At 48.0% G+C, this 21,501-nt stretch overlaps 4 protein-coding genes across 7 annotated transcripts in view; 2 read left to right on the top strand and 2 right to left on the bottom strand.

Moving 5' to 3' along the window:
* LOC131205491 (ubiquitin-like-conjugating enzyme ATG3) overlaps nucleotides 1-21,501 on the bottom strand; it is a 45,316-nt gene that overhangs the window by 1,076 nt on the left and 22,739 nt on the right. The window contains exons 2-4 of the mRNA XM_058197604.1: nucleotides 620-704; nucleotides 417-552; nucleotides 2-348 (exon numbers count right to left, since the gene is read on the bottom strand). Of these exons, the coding sequence (XP_058053587.1) occupies nucleotides 2-348; nucleotides 417-552; nucleotides 620-691 (555 nt within the window). The 5' untranslated portion in view covers nucleotides 692-704. The remainder of the gene's footprint in view (nucleotide 1; nucleotides 349-416; nucleotides 553-619; nucleotides 705-21,501) is intronic.
* LOC131205492 (calcium channel flower) lies at nucleotides 1,180-8,143 on the bottom strand. 4 transcript variants are annotated; one of them, XM_058197607.1, is made up of 6 exons: nucleotides 7,723-8,143; nucleotides 7,490-7,610; nucleotides 6,028-6,235; nucleotides 5,846-5,953; nucleotides 5,366-5,471; nucleotides 1,180-3,388 (listed from the first exon to the last, which is right to left on the bottom strand). In XM_058197607.1, the coding sequence occupies exons 1-6, from the start codon at nucleotides 7,723-7,725 to the stop codon at nucleotides 3,323-3,325; spliced, it is 612 nt and encodes a 203-aa protein (XP_058053590.1). In that variant the 5' UTR covers nucleotides 7,726-8,143; the 3' UTR covers nucleotides 1,180-3,322. The 4 variants fall into 4 exon arrangements, 3 of the variants coding, with proteins under 3 accessions (XP_058053590.1, XP_058053591.1, XP_058053589.1); XR_009156748.1 differs by having other exon boundaries at nucleotides 3,353-3,388; nucleotides 4,925-5,471; XM_058197608.1 differs by lacking the exon at nucleotides 5,366-5,471 and having other exon boundaries at nucleotides 1,180-2,319; nucleotides 7,723-8,142.
* On the top strand, nucleotides 8,631-10,678 carry LOC131215121 (gastrula zinc finger protein XlCGF57.1-like). The gene is made up of 2 exons (XM_058209501.1): nucleotides 8,631-8,804; nucleotides 8,867-10,678. Exons 1-2 carry the CDS (start codon nucleotides 8,631-8,633, stop codon nucleotides 10,604-10,606), a joined length of 1,914 nt encoding a protein of 637 aa, XP_058065484.1. The 3' UTR covers nucleotides 10,607-10,678.
* Nucleotides 20,595-21,501, top strand: part of LOC131205490 (protein commissureless 2 homolog) — a 41,196-nt gene continuing 40,289 nt past the window's right edge. The window contains exon 1 of the mRNA XM_058197603.1: nucleotides 20,595-21,069. Coding sequence (XP_058053586.1) covers nucleotides 20,595-21,069 — 475 coding nt within the window. The remainder of the gene's footprint in view (nucleotides 21,070-21,501) is intronic.

Raw genomic sequence — 21,501 nt, 5'->3', positions numbered from 1 at the left:
CCGGATCGACCGCGTCAAGCAAACCGCTCTCCTCGAACTCATCCATATCGATGGCCGCTCCTTCATCATCATCCTCGCCACCATCGTCCTCACCGTCTCCACCTGCTAGATTTCGCGGGTCATCCATGTCCGCCGCCAGTTCGTCCTCGATCCGTGAGCTATCCAGCTTCATCTCGCACACTTTTTCTTCCAACCCCGAACTTCCCGCTTCGTCCGGATTGTAGTGATGAGTCTCAACCCAGCCACCGTCCGCATCGTTCACCTCGACCAGATTCTCCTCACCGACGAACTCGATCTGTTTGCAGCGCCTTCGGCAGGGCACGTTGCGTGTGATAAGAAATTGTTTGTCTACAATGAGATAGAAGAAACCAGAACCATTATTCCATCCGTCAATCAAGCAGGTCGCAGGTGTTTACCCTTTGGAAGGTAGGGTTTGATTTTGCTCTCGTCGCCCACAGCCCACGACCACGTAGGGCAGTGGTGCACTAGATGGTCCCCGGCCGCTATGAATTCTTCCGGTGTGAGCACTCCCGTTTCACGGAACTTGGATTCCTGCAATGCAAAGAAAGCTTGCATTAGCCCGAACGCCGTGGTGAAGTTTTCACGTGCCCCAACCAACCTTTAGAACGGGCGTTAAATATTCGGCCACACCAAGGGCCGTCCCTTTGACCGAATTCAGTACGCTTTGCATGGCTCACGATCTGCCCAATCAACCACTAACAAGAACACAATGGGCCAGGGACGGGACCAACGACGAAGGCCTTCTGCGCGCTGGCCTTCCTTTCTGCAGAGACAAACGAGGAACAAAGACAATTGCAGCGACCCTCAGCCACGCCCGAAGCCTGTTCCTACGGCCACAATAGTTTTCCAGGTGATAAAAAGGCAATCACGGGATCGAATACGGGGTATACGATGAATTAATCGCTCGAGTTTAGTGTGATATTTGCTTCCAAAACAATCAATGCGCTAATGGGGAACTTCTTCTGACAGCTGACGATGAATCGCTGCTTTGTTGCGAGAGTGTGCGTGAGAGAGACAGCATGAGAGAGTGAGAGATGAATGAAAACAAACCGAATGTCGGCATTGTCGGTGTAGTGACTTTTTAAATAAAAATACGTTGGCAGGCCGCATTTGTACGCGCTTCTTTGCAATTGAAATAACCACCAGTAATAACGGTAATATTCTTATTCCTTTATTTTCTGCTCTCATTATGACGATATTTACCTTTTTATTTCACTACTTCTTTTGTTTCCTACGTTTATTCTTCCAGCTTTATCCATCGTTTCGCTCCGTTTCGCTACGTTTTCTTATATAGTACACAATAAATATATATTTATCATGTAAATATGGTATTTTTACATAATGCATTGTTCTCGTTATCGGAGTGGAGGACATGGGAACTGAACAACACCACTTTAATCCCCAACAACAAACACCACCACCCATTTGAATGTGTGTCGCGCGCGTGTTTCTGGGTTTCATGCTCCGCGTGTCCTTTTGTCGATAATTTATGTCTGCGGTTGATCGATTTCCTCTACTTTTCAACTGTGTTTTGTTTTTTTATTCATTTAACTATTACACTTTCATTGAACGCTTTTACACACATCTATACGCATTTAGACCAATTTGCTTCGCTGAACCTGCCACTTGCCAGTTTGTTTTTCCGTTGTTGCTGTTTGGTTTTGCTCTTCTCCGTCGTAACTTTGTTTATGCTTTACTTTAGGATTTATCCTCTTATTGTTACTTCTTCTAGAGGTCCGATCGCCACCGTGACGGGGGGAATGGCTTTAGTTAGTTTTCATAGGCTTTTCTTTCGACGGAACCAGATACCCTATTAAGATTAAGACCCTAATAACCCAGTGTGTTATGTGAGTGAGCAATGACCGATTGGTTCAGGGATGACCCAGATACGCGTCGGATAACCCGCAGAAAAGAGTGCACTCGCCGTGCGAGTAGATGTTCCAGACGAAGAAGTTCCAATTGGTTTTTGTTTCTGGATATGTGATTTTTTGCAACTTTTGAAACATCTAGTCTCGCCTTTGGGAAAACATGCATTTCTTACTCCTCTCTTTTCTACTGGTGTTTTTGTGTTTATTACTGCCGAATTGTTTTAGGCCATCTTGTCCATTCCGCAAAGCAGACAGGAGGGGCCCCAGTCAGTTCGCTGATGATTGTATTCGAAACGCTGACGCTCAACTAAATTCGATTGCCAACCCCCTTTCTCGGTGGCCCCTCTCCTGGGCATCCATGCCTTGCACCTTTTCTCTCTGGCTGATTGCTCGTCAAACTACAATATCTAGAATCGAACTTCGAGAGTTCCTAGAAGATTGAATTTAGTTAAAACTTGAATTGAACGCTGGAATGTTTACTAAAACAAAAAATCAGACTTCAAACCGGAAAGCAACACAATAATTATCACATTCTACCAAAGCATCGACGTGTGATAAACTCATGATTTCTTCCATTTGCAACCGCATTAATGAATCGATGACAAGCAGACGAGCAAAAGGCTGGCGACATAAACGGAAAGGATAGTGTTTGCGTGTGCCTGTGTACTCATCCTACATCCGGTGTGTCTTCGTTTTGTACAATTTATATACACGGCGCGAGAAGAAATATAACAGTTACACGGGTATTCTTAATGTAAACAATTGAATAGCTCAATGTTCGAAGATCAACTCAAGATCACCTCAGTTAATTTAATGGGACAAGTTTAGCTGGGATTGAACCAAATTCGTTACAATAATTCACAAGCAAACGACATATTTGTTGTAGTAACAAATATATTAACTTAAGTGTTTACATCGGATGCTATGCGGGACATGAAATCACCACCACTCGGCGCGAAGAGACTGGAAACCACTTTTTAACTTACAATCACAGTGTTGTAAATAATTTCAAAAAAGTACGTTGCTGGGTGCAGTTTTTCGCGAGCGACGAACAAGGGGACGAGCAAATCATGCGGGGACGTAAATTACGTGTTTGACCATTCTCACACCGACGCTGTTTGTTTAATAACACTTTTTCGCTTGTACACACGCTACAGTGTGTCGTCCTGTTCTCTGGCGGTTGCTTCTAGTCTGATGAATCGGGGTATCCGTTAAAGCGTTTCCTCGCAGGAATTAGGAATTAGGCTCCGGTTTTTGTAACAACTTTGCTTGCTTGCTAGGTTGTGGTGTGTGCCTTGCGCACTTATGCTACACTATCGTACGGTGGTGGCGAACTGAACGCGATCGGTTGCACATTGTTGACCAGTGTCGAGTTCTGTTTGGTGGTAGTACCACCGCCCAGTCCGCCAGTGGATGCCATTCCACCGCCTCGCTCAGCGGACGAGCTGGTTCCCGCCGATGCTGCTGCTGCCGCCGCTCGCATGCTGTCTAACGACGCTCTGGCCAGGGCACAACGACGGTCAAAACATGAAGCACAGAACAGAAAGCGAAAGAACGTGCAAACAACAAAATGACGAAAAGAAAAGCAAAAGAAGAAAGTTAGAAAATCAGAATGAAGTCCATACCGTGGCTAACTCTACATAAGCTACTTAAAAGTACCGATACTTATAATATGTACTATGTACAAGCCATGAAACTATTCGGTTAGGGATTGCGATGGGCACTAAGAAATGTTAGTCAAAATTAAGGTAAAGGAAAGGCAAACAACGCTACACAAAAAACCACCGTTCTGACCCGACCAAAATTGCCACGTAAAGCCAGTAAAGCGTACGCAAAATGATCGTGAAATCGTAATGGACGAACGAATGACAGTAATTCAGGTAACCCTGCACAGAAAACATGAAACACATTCCGACAGATTGAACGCACGGACGGTCAGTGCACATATTAGTTTTTCTCACACGACAATGGCAACCGTTCTGACTAATTGCATCATGTTTGAGATGAAATCGTTTTCTACTCTCTTTTTGATAAATCGATCTAACCGCAGTGACATTTTTCTTCGCCGTAAGAATGCGCGCCACACCCTACTCTGTCTACTTCGAGCCTTTCGAGCTGGAGGTGCAGGTTGGTTCTAAACTCCCAGGGACCCATCAGTGCGCGCGATCGGACCTTAGTTTGCCTATTTCCTTCTTCTTTGGTGGGTTATGTCAGTGGACAGTACGGCATTAGGTTGGACTTTTTCCTCCAATGGTGGATTGAATGGATTGTTTGTTTGGTTTGGTTTCCTCACATCATTTCTACTTCTCTTTCATTGTTTCTTTTTTGCTTCCTATTGAAGGTGAACGTTATTTATACGGGTTTGCGAGACTATCAGCTGCTATGTGTTGTTGGAGTCTTGTGTGTTTCTGTTACTTCCGCACAGATAGTTTGTGTGTCTGTGCTGTAATGTGAGTGGAGTGTTAGAATGTTAGGTGACATGTGACGCACTTTAGCCTGGCGGTTCTTCAGTTTAACGTTAGAAACTAATGCGGAGAGGTATTTCATAAGACTATGCTCGTTCTCCCTCATTTTTTCGTCAACATTTAACGCATTCAAGAAGGTTGCACCAACCACAACTCGATAGGCGACCACAACGAGGAAAATCAAACAAAAAGAAACGATGAATATTGAACACATTTTGATTTTGTTTGTAAGACGACCAATTATTCCCCTTTTGTTGCCGATTACTGTTTGCTATTGGACTACAACCTAACAGCAAAAAGGGCAAACATAAAATTGAACATCTAACCTGTTCCGAGGTCACATAAACGATTGCCCCTATCGACGGTCATCTAAAATACGACCATCTCGTTATTGCTAGGAAGTGCACACATGGCTGGGTGCGACAGGTGAGTATGTGGTGCGCGCGTACCCATCGTGTGCATGTTGTGGGTGAAGTTCGACTTTGCACCGATTCAGTCGGATTAGCATAGAGGAGGGATACGTCGAGCAAGAGAGTTACATCGTGCTCTCTCAAGAATCCTAAAACCTACCCTCGAAGCCGACCGGATTTCAGACACACGTCAGGACGTCGATTATACTGGGAATGTCGTATGCTTAGGGTTGTGTGTTTTGTGCGGCTCTTTAGAGCATCCTGATGCGAGTTCCTTTGCGACGAACTCCGCGGATTGTTTTGTACATCTTCTTCTGCGCGTGTTTTATGCCAAACCGGAGTGGGATTTTTTCAGTAAGCATCGAGAGTTTTGTTTCGATTTTTACTTCTCGTATGTTTGTCACTACGTAGACTGTAGTATGGCAACGGAGACTGAGTGGTCAGCTAATCGAGCGGACAATGATACTTCGGGGAACAATTTGTCGCGGGTGTGATTGAAGGCGGGACACAATAGTAGCGATAGTAGTAGCAGTAGTAGTAATAGCGGTTCTAATGTTAGAGAGGATTTTGATAGTGGAACAATTTATGTGGGACGCCATACATCGGGATCCTCCATGAGGGTAGAGTGTTGGTCCGTGGACGGTACGCCTTGTACCGGGGACATCGCGTTCGGTGAAGCCATTGCTGCCATATCCTCGCGCGATCCTCTGCGTGGCGACAGTGTAGGTGTGATTGGAGATTGTGAATTTGTTTACAATGAATTTTGTTAGTTAAATGAAATTTCGCAGCAATATGATAGCGGTAGCAGTAGTAGCAGCATGATAGCGTTTGTTAGTAGGAGTGGTCATGTAGTTCCCGTTTGTGAGGCACATTTGGAAGACAAAAAAATAACAACAAACACGGTTAAGGTTATGTTGCACAATTTCAAACCCATCATAGTTAAGTACAGCCATTATGGAAAGACTGCCACAAATGAAAGTATTTACATTTCACACACATCTTTTGATTAACAATGATCCTTACTCCAAATAAGTAGAGAGAAATCGCTTGGTCGTTAATTCGTCTTCTATCTGTTACTTACTTTTTGCCAAGCGCCATCATTCCGTACAGCATGCCAGTGACAAAGATAAGACCACAACCGAAGAGACTGCCAAGCCCTAGGCACATGATAACCGGCGGAATGGCAATCCTAAAACAAGAAGCAAACAAAACGCAATGAATATAAGCGCAAACATTTCGCTGAAACTGATGCCCGATACTAACAAGCAGTAGAGTGCAGCCCGATTCCAGTACGGTCTCTGGTCCGCCTTTTCGGCTGCCTGCTGCACGAAATCGATAAAGATGAAGCAAAATGGTGCTTCTATCGCCAGCACTATGAACCCGGCCAGTATCTGGAGAATGCCCCCGACGAGGCATCCGACGTCACCGAGCAGGATGCCGATGCAATTGTACAGTCCGAAAAGAACGGCAACTGAAAATTTATTTTAAGAAAGATTATCAGAAGATGTCAACATAATTACGAAACAAAAACAATAGAGTCTCGTGTTGTCATTTTGCGTCGTACGTTCTGAACCCTATCGCATCCCCGTGATGTATCCAACAAGTCTTAAGTTGCATTTCAACAGTGCAATGTTGTTATCATCAAAGGCGCATATGGAGAAAGTTTACCGTTCTTAGCAGCGCGTTGAGAATGCTAAGCATTGAAAGCATCAATAAGATAACGAGTTAGGGCATAAATTGTAAAGATCCTTCCTATCCTTACACGTGTTGGAAAATATTCAAAGCGTAAATTTTTCGTATTTTCATTGTTGCTGCCAAGCTCCGGTCACCTCCCGCGATTCATGCTTTTCGTGAGCATTGGAGAGCAACATTTCTCCCGGAGCTAAATCCTTGATCCTGGTTCCTTTCCTTTCGGCACCATCACGTAACGGTACAATGTATCCGTTACATAATAACCTTCGGCAAAGGTTGCTCCAGGAGGCCAGGATACCCACAAACAAAAAAGGCACCCCGAGCGCGTGAGAAAAAGGATAACACTCTGACTGGCACACATAGAAGCGCCACTTGTAGCGGTTGCAAAATCCGTTACTCGGTCGCTCTTTCTCTCTGGCTCGAACCGATTCTCACCATTCCATTCGTGCGCTCTCTTTACCGTTGGGTTTTTTCCGAGACACGCGCGTTCACTTTCTTCTCGTGGTTTGCTACGATTTACTTTTTCGTTTTTCCTTGCCCACTGGCCGAAAAGAAAAATCAACGCCAGGCGACGAAGCAAACTCTGGAATATAATCCATTTTTTCCTCTTCACTCCACACGAATCCAAACACCACGCACGCAAGCGATCGAACGGAACGGGGTTCACGGGTTGTTGGCTACTCGTTAATGATTCATTATTGTTTCGAATAAATCGCACTTTGAAGGCTTCTGAGACCACGGACGTTAAAAACCACTATCACTGGCTGTTGGAAAAATCTATTTCGTCTGTCCAGGGGGAACCATTAAAAACTGTCGCTAATTTGGCGTCCTGGACGATTTCCTGTTATCTCGCTTATCAGTGCAGCAACGGAGGTGATTCATTCTCACCCTCGCCACCACTTCGTTAACACCATGCTTCCCAGAATTGTAAATCATCGCTCCAACATCAACAAAAAAAACACTAAAACATTGAACGACTTTCATTTGGGTTTCGAGACCCTCCCACCGCGAATCGATCGATAAATCTACTCACAGAATCCACCGACGATGCCAGCCGCACGTCCACCATACTTCAGATGCCACGGCACATCATCCCGCGGTATGTTATCCTGGTTAGGGCGGGCCATCAATCCCGCTAATCTTTCGGCGAACGACTGAAAGAAACGAACCGACAAAAGTTGAAAATAAAAAGAAAGTTTTATCACTGCCTCCATTGCTTCGGTAGGCTTTCGTTTCGAGTCCATTGATTTGCCACAGCAAACTTACCATTTTTTATAATTTATATTTTACACCTCTGTGAAGAACACGGAGTCCGCTCCGAATCGAGACGGCTGCTAACACTTTTTTGCGGATCGAAACAAACGAAACGAACCAGAATTGTTCTCAGCAGTGTAGAGCAGCTGCTGGATTGTTGCGCGAGGGAAAGCGATAATACGCTGTGGCTAATCCTTGTGCACTGGAGAATTCGGTCGGAAATGTGTAAGAATCGTCTTATCGACCACCAAATTTTCTCTCTTCCCGCGCGCGCCGCACCGACTCAATCCCTTCGTTTGCAGCAGCGGTCGTGTCCGTTTTTCTTCACTGCCCCTTTTTCGGCTGAAGCCAGCGAAAAAGATGACAAGCTCGCACAGCAAACGTTTCGGATGCTGCGTTTATAGTGGCGAGTTCAATCGTATATTCACCGTCTTTTTAAACTCAAGAGGGCCGATTCACTCCGACGCATTGGATCCTTAGGGTCACAAGCTAGTTTTTCCAAAGTGGTCTACAACATCCAATATTTGGCACGGAATAACAACGTTTGCTGGTGCTGCAAAAACTCTGAATTTTGAGTCTATTTGTTTGAACCGGTATGTGGTAGTGTGTGTGCCAGGATCAGTGGTGAAAAATCGATACCGGTTCTGTCACAGAAACCGAAGAAACTCTCAATTAGACGTTGTTGTTGAACACAAAAAATATTCGTTTGGCGGAATACCAACAATCTTGAAAATACAGTCAGTCTTACGCGTGCTTCTTCGCTTTTTTCTCCATCCCGTGACCAAAAGCTATGGACAATATTTTCACCCTGTAGGTGACTTAAGCACTCGATCCGTCCGTATAGGCGTACGTGACACAACAATCCGATCCGTCCGTGTTTACGTTACAACAAAAAGTGTCAACAAACAATCGGGGAAAAAATGTCCAACGATTCCTGCTACGCGAGTTTAGCGGGAAAAATACTGCTTTACGATTCGAAAGTGTGTCGACTTTGCGGCGAAGAGAATGAAAATGGACTCCCGTTGTTTCGCAACAGCGAAGGGAAGAAAGATTGCGAACTTAGTCAGCTGATCAACCGATACTTGCCCTTGAAGGTAAGTGCGCTGCGACCGCGGGATCGGTAGAAGAATTACAAGTATTTTTGCGTTCATCGTAGGTTCATGACGATGGCATTTCCCCCCGGTGGATTTGCCCCGGCTGCAACATTCAGCTTGACTCAACGGCTCAGTTTTTCGAGATGATCATCAAAGGCCAGCAGTTGGTGGAAGCGTTGCTGTTTCGGGAAATCGAATGGGAGGAACAACGGCAGCGTGCGTCCGCCAGTAAAAGCAGTGCCGCCGTGGAAGATTTAGAACCTCTGTACGACACACTCGATCAGGCAAAGTGGAACGAATTGTTCGAGAAAGCAGAAATGGCCCCAACTGGCTCCGGGACCGATCTCCTGCCAATCGAACTGCACGAGCTAGAAGATTTACTTAAACCGGACAGCAACGCCAAAGAACACACCGATTTGGTTCCAGCAACGGAAGAGCCGATGGATGCGCCAAGTGGGGCGGATGCCGAGAAAGACTGGATTGTTAAGTCGGACATGTCGAAAACGAACGGCCGATTGATCGGGTTCGTGCAAAATCGTAACGCAACCGACATCGGCAGCCTTGTGGTGGTGGCGCGCACTGAAGGTTCGAAGCGGACACAAGCACAGTTCGTGTGTGACATTTGTAGCAAACTTTTTCCTCAAGAACTGCAGTACCTAAGGCATCGGAAAATACACAGTATTCTGTTCGAGTGTTTCGACTGTCTGCTCAAGTTCGGCACAAGCGACAAACTCGAAATACATCAGCAGGAAACGTCACACCAGGGACGAGGGATGGTCGAAGGTCTGCAATTTGCCGACGAGAAACAGACCACCGCAAGGAAGGCGGCAGAACGTCAACCAGCTAAGGTAGACAGGGATCTGTACGCTTGTGATAGCTGTGATAATACGTTCCCCGAACTGACCACCGTCCTGAAGCACGAGAAAACGGTTCACGCCGGTGACAGCCGCACTTACGTTTGCAGTGCTTGCGGTAAATCGTTTCGCCAGAAAAATCTCCTGAAACGCCACCAAAACACTCACACCGAAGGCCGGCCACATCGGTGCGAGGTGTGCGAAGCGGCGTTTAAAACGCGCTCGACCCTCGCGAAACACGCCCAATCGCACACCGCAACCAAGCGCTTCCCGTGTACGATCTGCGATCAGCAGTTTCGCTACAAAACCAGCTTGAAGCAGCACCTCAACTGGCACCAGGGTGTGAAGCCGTTCGAGTGCCAGTTCTGTCAGAAACGGTTCTCCCAGCGGGGCAACATGAAGGAACACCTGCGAGTTCACTCAGGTGACAAGCCGTTCTCGTGTGGCATCTGCGACGCCCACTTCACGACCAGCTCGCAGCAGCGGTTGCACATGATGCGCCATGGTAACTTCCGTCCCCACGGCTGTGAATTGTGCAGCAAAACGTTCGTAGCTCTCGACGCGTTCAAAACCCACATGCGACGTCATCTGAACGAGAAGCCATTCTCGTGCGACGATTGTCCGAGTTCTTTCGCCGAACGGAACGCCTTGCGAAAGCACCTTCGAACACACACCCGCGAGAAACCGTACGCCTGCAAGCACTGCGAGAAGACGTTTTCCGATTTGTCGAACATGGCGCGCCACACATCGAAAATTCATGGACGGGACAAAAACCTCACGGAAGGAAGTGAAGCCGGAGAACCAACTGGAAACATCGAATGGGAAGCCGTTGCCCAGGATACGATAGCGGACGCAATCGACGACGAATCCGACGCGAATCCACTACGTGATACTCTTTCCGAAGTGGAAATGCTTGGCCTAGACGCGGTTTATATGAGCGAACACTAGGGGCAGAGTTACTCCCCGGCAAGGTAGGAACTCCACATCGTTAACCCTATGTTAGGGCCGGGTCATCGGAGGGCAGATAAGAGCACGACACAGCGGATATCCTTCCCTACCATCTTGAGACGGTTTAGTGTGGCTCAAGATTCTTTTTCATAACTTGGCCGTATTTCTCTTATTGAAAGGCCAACAGCAACTGCTAAATAAAGTCAAGAGGTGTCCTTTACAGGAACCGTCTTCACGAAAGCGCCACGAACATCGCACGCCCAGTCTCGTGAAATATGAGGCTTTACGTTTCCAATGAACTCCATTTCCACGGGACCACCATTCGAGCGGACCGCCCGGCGGTGATTAGAAAGAATGTCTCATTATGTAAATATACCCGTTTCTTCCTCAAGAGAAAACTTGGAATAGATTTCCCATACGACGAAGCAAACTACGGCCCAGTTATCGCCGTCGACGCCCGGTGAAAGCGAACACGAAACCGGGTGGTCGTGTCCGTGACAAAAAGTAAAGGACTAAACGGTCGTGGTACTGTCCTTGCTGGGGGCTGGGTTCTTGAAACATGATTCCACGTTCAAGAGCGCGAGGTCGGTATTTGGCATTGGTGGCTCATTATTCTCGTTTTTTGCTCGCCGTTTTCACGAGCACTGATGATGAAGGTTCTGATATTCGACCTCTAGGGGAAATGCAAACCTTCGGTGAGTTTCGGAGAAGGACAGTCTGTGTGCTAATGCTGCTGCTGCATCGAGATATGGGTTATGAAGCCGCAGGCCAGTGTCACATTAGGTGGCCCAATACTATAAATCGAATGGGTGGTAGATAAAAAGTTATAGGTTTTTGTGGTGGTTTGGTTCCACCGCTCTAATTAGTTACCATTTTAGTACAAACCGTAGGAGAAGAAGGCTACTCAGTCAGGCTCAGTCAGCCACATACCGGTCCGAGGCATTCAGGACACCAAGTTTAAACGAATCGTTCGTACCGGTATCTGTAACTCATTAGTGCATCTGTGTGTGCTCCCAAAAAAGTGGAGAAGCGATTTAATAAATTACTTCACCAAACCCCCAATCTGGTGGCAATCGCCGTGCCGTTACTTTCGTTTTTATTGAGCAATCCGCCTGCCGCTTGCGTTCCTCGTTTTTTGCAGAAAGTACGATTTGCCCCCGTTATCTGTCTAATGTGTCTGCTAGAGACGCAAAACGCTCTGGAAAAAGTGTGTCCACAGTGCGAACGCACAAACAGAGCCTCCGAAGGATGGAACACGAGACCGGTACGGAGCACGCTAAGGACACGATCGCCCATAAATTATCGGCAGAGCCGCCACACTTCACCGAGCCCACTGCTCCATCGGACTACGGAGGCTGACAGTTTTGGCACACATCAGGCGTCGGGTCGGTGGTTCCTCCGGTGCATTTCTGCTACGCTCTGCATTCCGGCACACTCGCTCGCTTGCACCGCATTCAATGCCGGTGGGAAATGATAACTTTCCGTGACCAACCGACCAATGACCGAGCCCGAGTAGAGAATGGCCGTGCGGCTCGACGGAACCGACGGGACCGGAAAGGAACTTATCACCCGTTCGCTCTGTCGTACCGGGGGAGATGGCTTTGGGAGTTAATGTAGCGTGCGTACCAGGCTTGTAGGTAAATCATTCGCATACACTTGTGTGTATTGCCGATGTGGCGTGTGCCCAGTGCGGGGCCAACGCATGTAACGCACGCCGACCGGTAAAGTGCAATACGTTTAAGTTTGTGTAATGTGTAATCAAAAAGGACAGCATTCCCTGGGCTAGCCACGGGGCGGGAGGAAAGGATAAAGTGGGAAACTGCGGTTGCTGCGTACGACTCTTATCCTTTCCTGTAAACACACTGCCCGACAGAGCAGCAAACGGGAGCAGCTTTCGTTTGATGGCCAACGCTTTCGAGGCCACCAGAGGGAAAAGAGTGGCTCTAACTTCGTTTATTTGCATACTGATTTAATGCTGAATTTGCGCTTCAGCTCTCGTGGCGGTGTCTTAAATGCTTCATCAGTGATTTCATTCTCGAGTGAAACTTTCACGCAACCCGCCAACGTCAGCCCGGCATCGGGCAAGAAATGTGCCGCATGCGAACGGTGCGTTAGTCCTCGGTGTGAAGTTTCGTAATTCGTTTGGGAATTCCGCTTTCGCTGAGCAGCAGCAGCATGACTGTGCTTCGCGCCTAAACCGATGGGGTTCTCGAGATTCACACATTCCATCATCGCACGCCTCGCCGGGGCCCCCCCATCCGTCCGTCTGCGTCGGATGAAATTTAAAGAGATTTACGGTGACACGATAATGACGGGCATTTCACGGTTGATTTAAGGCTCCAGCGCGCGCTATGCAACCGGTGACCGGTGTTGGCATTCATATTTCATCAGCCGCGTTCAGCAAAACAGTTTAGTTTCGACGCACACGGCGGGGCAAGAGGATTTCGGGGAACGGACGGGGACTCTCTAACTATTGACAAACGGTCACCATTATCTGGCGCAATCGGATAAGCTCTTTGAATGGTTAAATTAATTTTCATAAAAACGGATTACGGGTTAAGTGGCGAGCACGTTTGGCGTGAGCACATCAAAGTTTTCAGAGGATACAGTGCTTCTCAATTGTCCCCGGTGGCCCTCAAATTATTGGTTAATTATTCAACATCAATTCAAACACACGAGATTGTTGGCGTTACGTTTGCACTGATTTATTTACCAGTTTAGGCAGATATTTAAAAAAAATAAAAAAATAGTTCACCAAAAACTCAGCTTGGGAACCACTTGCTTGGCGAGGCTCGTGCGCTATTTGATCACAATTTTCCATTGCTTTGAAGTGTCCACCCGGAGTGCTGTTATGTGATCTGCATCGTCAACGGTTTTGCCCTCATTTTTTTCCTTTCGAACCTTCTCCGAAATAACTGGGGCTGCACCATGCAGCAGGTTCGGGCTTGTTTGCCTCGACGAGATTTAAAAGTTTGAACAAAATTTTTAAACAGTTGCCCAGCTTTATCCGAACGTCCGGCGGGTGGGAAGGGGAAGCCACACACCACACCCGGCAACGACCGGACGTTGGTGCAACGGTGTGCGGCTCACGGTGGCGCACTTCAAAGGGTACCGTAAGTTTCGTATCATATCGGTCGGTGATTTACACAACAAAAATTACCGCCACATTGTTCCGCCACCTTCCGAGCTGTGTTGGCCATTTGTTGCCACCCACGTACCAATCCTTACCGTCCGATCCTGGAGACAAGATACCCCGATTTACCCGACGCCTAGCGGTCCTTTGACCGGAGGCCTCCCCTGTAGACACTGCGAAGGCGAATTACGAGCCATTTGTCCCATTATTACGTTCTGCCTTCTTTCGATGGTGGCCATCTATCGCAGGAAGTTTTTTTTCTGTTTGCTTCGGAGAAGGCCGATAAGTGCAGCCGACGAGAAGGCTCCGGAAGGCAGGCTCCGGGGCCAGCAGAGAAAAGTGGTGCATCGTTGCGAAACGAATTGTCGAGAATTGGTCGGAAAAGCAAAGCAAGAAACACACTCCGCAGCATGAACGAAAGTGATCCTTCGGCGGAGGAGAGTTTCGGAGGAGCCTGTTTCGTGTGCGCCCTTTTGCTGTCATCCTTTGGCTACCTGCTGTGCGCAGGGTCTCCTGTGTGTGGTTAGCTGGCCAGAGTGCGTTTTGCATCGTAACCAAGCAACCGCGCCACAGTTTGGCGTCCTGTGTGCTATTCGATCCATGGAAACGGACGAAGAATGCGGCTGTTGTTCACTTTTCTCTAAATGGCAGCAATTATCCTGTGCAACCTGGTGCTGGTAATGCGCCTGAAAATGCGCTTTAAATACCTTTCGGGGGGTCCCTTCGTAGTAGCAGCGCTGAGAGGCTAGCCGATTAGCATCTTGCAGCGTTTTACCTCGGCTAAAACAGTTAAAAAGAGCAAAAAAGGTTCAGAAGAATGAGAACGCCATCTGGTTCGAAGAGTGAGCGAATTTATTCCGTTCGGTTCCCCGTTTGCCACGTAGTCACTGGCGTCCTTTCGTCGATTGCCGGTGTCCTTTTTGGCATATTGTGCTGCTGCTGCTGCCGCTGGGATCGTCCATTGTCAGCAAATTAAATCAAATTAAAGGCACGCACATTCATTCTCGGGTGGCACACAAAAACGTGTTTCTCGTCCATTTTGGGTGCTCAGCCTCCGTCTAGGATTCGTTGGCTTGGGTCCTGGCCTGTCCTAACGGACGCGCACTGCTCTTTGATCGATCCCCGTGCTCGGTTCTCGGATTGTTCGGCCAATAATGTTGCCTCTCTCGGCCGGCAAAGGGCAAATTTGTTACGGCCGACGGCAGAGAGTGCATTTGGTGCGAGTGACCCGAGACCGAGTGTTGCGAGGGTTGGGTGTAAACTTTTGACTCCGAGCCCCGGCCGCTGGGTCCGCTTTTATTTGTTTCCATTTCGATTCGAACGCAATAAATTATTCAATTAGCTCTAATGTTTTCGGGCGAGCCCCGGGAAGGTTTGATTTGAACTTTAATCCGATTGGTACCCGTTTTGGGCCCTCGTTCCTGGGGATCCTCCTTCGCGAGATACGGTCAGTTCAGAGGGCGCATTCGGACCTGAACCCGGCGCTGATCATCATCCCGATAAGCAATTTGATAAAAGGTTATGCGGAGCGCCCCGAAAGCGGCTGCACTTGGGGTGCGCATTTAAAACCGAGGCCCGTTACGGGACCGTATCTTCCATCGGGGCCAGCGACACGTGTCACGATCCGGTGGATTTCGATTATTGACTCGCGCCCTGCTGCACCCCAAAAGGGCTGTGTGTGGCACAAATTGAAAACCGCACGATAAGACACGCGCGGACCGATTGCTGGTTTCGTTTCGAATTAACAAATTTACGGACTCAATTCACCGTTCACCAGGCCAACATTATCCGGTGCAGTTCCGGTGCGGTGTATCGCGCGGTCCCTCACAACTCGGCCGATCGATCATTCGACATCCTCGCGGGCGGGTAAATTATGATTTTCGGTCGAAAAAGTATTAGCCCGTTGGCACTTTTCATCACAACGCACATTCTCCTTTCCGTCCACGCACCCACCCGTACTATGGCCCATCATCCTTTGGCCGAGGGCGGAATGCGGTTTTTACGATTACGACGATTGCGGGATGCATCGTTAAAAGGTGGGTTGTGGATTGTTCCGAATTTGTCGAACAAGCTGCCGGGCCGGGCCGGGCCGGGCCGGGCCGCTGCTGCACGGAAATGGCCCGGAAACACCGAACGCTGTCCCGCCGGAGGCCATGTTCGTTAGCATTGTTTTATGTTTTATGGCCCACCCATTTTCGGGAAGGATTTTGAAAACCATTTCCCAGCCCAGCTGGCTGACAGGTTGGCCGGTTGGCTGGCCGCGGATGGGCCTTTAATATCGTTCGGTTCAGTGTGTCGGCGCCCGGCGGGGGACAATTTCCGTTAGATTTTTATGCCGCTATATGGGGACCGTTTTGTTTTACTCGATTTTTAGTATATTAACCGACTTTTTTCCCCTGACATCACATTTCCCGTTGTGTTCGTGGTGCCTGCGTTTCGTGTTCCGGAAACTGGCGTCAAAGTGTAATTCGCTCTCAATTATCGCCCTGGCAAAGTGTATGCGATTCGCATACCGGCGGCTCATCATCTCTCCGCGTGGGCCCGCCCCGGGCCAGAGTTGGGGCGGTTTGTTCCGTGATCACAGTGACGAAAGTACTTTATGACCGTCCGGTAGCCCCGGAGCGTGATGGAGCAATAAATGCATCCCGTAAAAATCGTACCATGGTTGGACATAAACACTTGCTTTATCGCAACACACGCTAGCAACGACGTTTACTGTCCGTACATACAGCCTTCCACACCTTTCCGTCCGGCCGGACTCGGTTTTCCACGGAACGCGGAAACAGAAAGAACGAGCGAAAGAAAAGCCGGGAAATGCCCGACGGTGGCCGGTCGGCTAATCGACGATCAGGCGCAGCGCAGAATAAATGTTTGCATAAGTGAGGTTATGGTTTTCCTCGTCGTTTCAACGAATCGTTCCCACGGTTTCGGCGGAGGCTGGTGGGACGGAGAACCGGTCAGAGCGGCCGGAAGGTCATTTTTATCTCCACCGGTCGCAGTCGCCGTGAGCATAGGTTGTCGTCGTCATCGTCCTTGTCGGTGAAGGCCCTCGAATGGGTAGCAAAACATGTAGCTACACGTGTCCTTTTCGAGTCTTGCTCGAAGGCAGAAGCTCAGCACAGATGATGATGAAATATGCGCCATTTTAGAAGACTCACCGAAAGAGTGTGGGTGTATGTGGGGCCTTACGTCGCCCCACAGGAGGATACAGGATGCTCTCTGGGGCCATGATGCTAATCTTGGGCTATGTTAGCTCGGGTGACACAAACGCCGCGCCGGGGGTGTAGTACAGGACATTGTACCCCGCTATGTGTCTGGCTGATAAAAAAGTGTGTCTAGCCTGGGGACCGATAAGAGAGCATTCGTCCGGCTGGTGGGGAGCTATTTGCGAAGACGGTTGTCGGCCGGTCGGTTCTCCTGCAAATTCGCTGTGATTCATCTTAACAAGATGAGCAGCACCGAGGTCAGTTACGGAACAGTGTGGCCCTCTTATCTGACGTTATACAAACAGACACACATTTTCGATGGCATGGGATGATTGTGCTCTCTCTGCTGCGCCAAGGTTGCCATTAATCCTCCCGTTGGCCCGACAAGTTATTCACTTCCGGTGATTCCGGACTACTGTTTGCCGAGTGCTTCAAAGTTTGTCCACAAAAGTGAATCATTGGCTAAGCTGAGAGTGGTGCAATATAATTATGCAAACGAGCGATAGGTATCGTTAGTGGTACTTCAGAACAAGAATGCATAAGGGTATCGTTTTCTTTCCATTCTTTCAAACAACAACGGAAACAACAACGGAAATACCACAATTACCCAGAATGGATGAGATTGTTGTAAAAAACGAAGTAATGCGATTACAGCGGGACCCCACGGGTAGGACATTCAAGCACAATAATCAAATGGCGAGTAAATCACTCTCTTGGGTCAGCGACGCAGTAGAACCACCAAAATGACGATGGCACGGTACGGACACACCATTTATTCCGGTCAAAATGGCTCGATTTATCAGAATCACCTGTGTGTAATTACATCGGGCTCCAAGTTCCGAGTGCCGGCTCCAAGTTCCGGGTGGACATTCGCAGCCAACTCGCACGTTTCGTGGAGAACGTTATTTTTCCTCATTTCCATCATATTGTCTTTTATTTGCGCCCTCTGTCGTTCTAGCAGCGCTCGGGACATACCCGGATACTCGCGGCGAGAAAAGCGTGACTCACTGCACCATGAAAATCCGCTCGGCGTGCCATCAGACGAACAATGCCACGGGAATGGGAATTTATCGCCTTCAGAATGGCGATTTCCTGATCCAGCATGGCACAGAAGGATATCCAATCCAATCGGTATTGGATTTGGCTCTCGTAAAATCAGCAATTAAATCGATCAAAAGAAGGTGAAAATGCACGGACTAATGAGGCGGGCCATCGGACTGTGGGGAATTTGTATGGAATAGGCGGACATATTTAGCTTTAGGAAGAATCTAAGGTCTTTTTTCAACGTCTTTGTTCCCTTTGCATGTATTTTGATTAAATTAAATGAAATTTGTTTGATGTGTTATACACGCGTTCAAGTCTTATAAATAATCTACTATTATTATTGATCCTGGCATTAGATGATGATTTATCGTTGTTCGAAATTATCATACTCATTATTATACACTTCCCATTATTTAAACTCATAGCTAACATAACTTTTTTAGGACAATGTCACTTATTTAAGTTTGTATACGATCGCGTTTTTCTCATAATGTGCATCGGCGACGTAGTGAGAATCGACGAGAAAGATTCTCACAGATCACAGCATCTCTCATCTCACATTCTCACATTGTTTTGCCGGGAACCGGCTGATTTTGGGCGGACTTCGGCTTCGCTTCGGGTCGAAAAAATCGTGTTCATCCGTGGCAATGTTAGTTGCGCGGCTAGCGAGTGAACCCTTTTGCCGTAACTTTGTTCGTGGTGATGTTAAAATAATGTAGGCGCAAAATTGGCGCAAAATTGATGATAATTGGCAAAAACTTAAAATCAGGCACGCAGAGACAAATACAAGAGCGAGTTACCGGTGATAGAACTGATGAAACGACTGCAAAAAAGACTACGCAACTAGATACTGACAAAAGAACTTATTGAAGTCAAGACGTAGGGAAAAGGTTAAATTGAGTAGTGGGAAGTCAAGAGCTGAAAAGCGGCCCTTGCGGTGTATGGCATAGTTGCGCCAACATTACTCAACTTTTGGCCACATAATTTCTTCACGTACATAATTTCATTTCGGCCACATAATTTCATTTCTTCACATCTACTGACGTAGATAGCCAAACCTAACATTCTGTAGTAACGTTCTCAAGATCCAGGTTCGCATTAAAGATCACACCGATCAGGTCAACTCGCGGGGCCCCGTTGGGGCATGTGAATCTTTGCAGGGCAATAGCATTATGCTAATATTATTGACATTTATCATTTGAACTTACTTGTTTTCCAACTCTTCCGTTACAAAGTTAAAATAGTTCCAGCCACCGAATGCGAACAACCCCGAGTAAAATTCGTACGCCAAACTGGAAAGCGTGTAATCACCCTCCCAGGGGTTGTAAAAGTTGTCCAGCGAATCCGATCCAAATCCATAAAGTACAATCCATAAAGGCACAATTAATTAGTTCAATACAAAATGCGTGTACGACTAAATGAAGTATGTTGGATTTTTTTAAAATATACAAAGTAAACTACGAAATTTATATTTCATTCAATTTGAATTTGATGTTAGTCGCGTTCGCGGCTAGTGAACGTTCATCGTAGCAATCGTGGTGAATTTCGTCAGGTTCACCCGATTCAAACTACGAAAATCCCGAACACGAAACGAGAGAGAGGGAGAAACTTTTCTCTCTCTCTCTGCGTTCCCAGTCTCTGTTAGCAAAACTGGTGGCGCCATCTCCTGTCTCCTGTTGCTGTTAGCAGCATTTTCAATTTTCAAAAAATCCCAACCTTTGCCGGCGTCGGACGCGCGCGTGTTCCCGTCGAATTTTACGTGTTTTCCGGTCGTTCCGGACGCGACAGCAACGATTGTCGGATTTCGAAACGTACCTTTTCGTGCTGCTCCGCCATCGCCGTCTCGTGCACGGTGCGGGGAGAGAATACGGAAGTCTAGCGAAAACGACCAGCGTTTATTGTTATTCGTGCGAGAGTGCATTTATTTACGTTAGCCAAAGCGAAAATTCGTGCGCTCGCCAGGCGGTGGTGTTTACTCAATATTTGATGCGAAACGAGCGTGAAGTTGGCGACGTCGCTACGCTCTGAAAATCCTCACACTCGTGTGCGTAGGTGTGAAATTTGATAGCACATTGTTATCACGCCGCGCCCCAAAGATCGGCTCCGCGCGAGGACGAGGAAGTGTGTCCCGAGTGCGACGAGAACAAGGGCGCGCGTGTATTAGCGGGCCATTAGCAAAACGGTTTACCGAAGCCAGAGAGAAAGTGGCCGGTTTCCTTTTTAGTTTTTTGTATCCCGCGAACCATTTTCCATCGCATCGTTCACCCGAAAACAGTAAGGTAAAAGCTTCAAAAGTGTCAACCAGCCGGTGTCGAGAGAATCGGAAGATTTAGTGTGCCGTTTTGTGGTGGCGAGAAGCTGTGTTCAGATAAGCGGATAAAGGGCTCGCTGTGTTTTCGGGGGTGCCTTGTGTCCTGTGTATGTGTGCGGTGCCACAAGCTGTACCAAAACAAAGCAGTAAAACGCAAGCTATCACAGTCCGCCGGCGTGAGTGTTCTTTTTCGCGACAGCAACGCTCATTCGCACATGATTGACATCGGACCATCGGCATTCGTCCTTGCCTTGTGAAAGTCCATCCACGTAAGGGACGCACGTTTTGGGGAAAATGATTGAAAATTTCGAATCCAAGATAACCTTCGAAATACCGTCGAACATCGACTTTGACAAGCTCATCCGTGGCAACAACTACACGCTCTTCTGGCAGAACCTGCACCAGCAGCAGCAACAGATCGGCGGCGCCGGCAGTGCGCTCGGGGCGGCCGGTGCGGCCCGGCTCGGCGGCATGGCCGACAGCGGAGGGTTTGGGTTCGCCTCGTCCCCATCGGCCAGTCTGTTCGGGGGTATCGACTACAGTAACGGCAGCAGCGACTACGGGCTGCTCAACAGTCTGCAATCGTTCGCCAACCGTGGGGCCGGCCGCGATGGGCTGGTCGGTTCCGACCAGCTGCTCGACCCGACCTACGAACGGTTCATCGGCGACGTTTGGGTCGGCATCGTGCTCACACTGATGATCCTTTCGTCCATTTTCTGCATGTGCTCCTGCTTCCTGTACCACAAGTTTCGCCAGTGGCAACGAAATGGTAAGTCCTTTTCAGTTGGGTTTTTTTTGCACGCGGGAAAGCGGCCATCACACAATTTAACTCAATTCCATACTTAGTAGCGTGCACACGAAGAATCGAAATAAAAAATTCGTGTCCGGTTGGGGGGGACCACCACATCTCCCCACCGCCGGGTTCCCAAGTTTTCGAATATTATCTACGAAACATAGTAGCGCAGTCTGCGTCGCTTACGGCAACGCGACACAAAGAGGACGAGGGCTAACTTTTTATCGTTTCTAGATATGCTACTTTGATTATGCTCTGCCTGAAGGGAAGGCCGCACACTATTGGCGACAAATTGCACAATTTTCTCATCTGTTTCTGTTTTAAGCCCCGGAGGTAGCTCGACTACCGGCTGAGACCGTGTCTGCTCGGGCCTTTATTAAGATGTTGCTCGTTTTGGAATGTTGATTG

Source organism: Anopheles bellator, chromosome 1 (genome assembly GCF_943735745.2).
Source record: "Anopheles bellator chromosome 1, idAnoBellAS_SP24_06.2, whole genome shotgun sequence".
Taxonomy (NCBI): Eukaryota; Metazoa; Arthropoda; class Insecta; order Diptera; family Culicidae; genus Anopheles; species Anopheles bellator.
This window is presented reverse-complemented; position numbering and strand designations above follow the sequence as displayed.

Excerpts from the sequence above, each read along its gene's own strand:
- LOC131205492 (XM_058197606.1), bottom strand. Across the intron at positions 6,236-7,489 it reads TGGCATCGTCGGTGGATTCT|TTGCCGTTCTTTTCGGACTG; the intron begins GTGAGTAGATTT and ends ATAAATTTTCAG. Across the intron at positions 3,389-5,845 it reads ATGATGGCGCTTGGCAAAAA|AGCGTCGTTAGACAGCATGC; the intron begins GTAAGTAACAGA and ends TGCCCTGGCCAG.
- LOC131215121 (XM_058209501.1), top strand. The coding sequence starts at position 8,631 with ATGTCCAACGATTCCTGCTACGCGAGTTTAGCGGGAAAAATACTGCTT. Across the intron at positions 8,805-8,866 it reads ACCGATACTTGCCCTTGAAG|GTTCATGACGATGGCATTTC; the intron begins GTAAGTGCGCTG and ends CGTTCATCGTAG.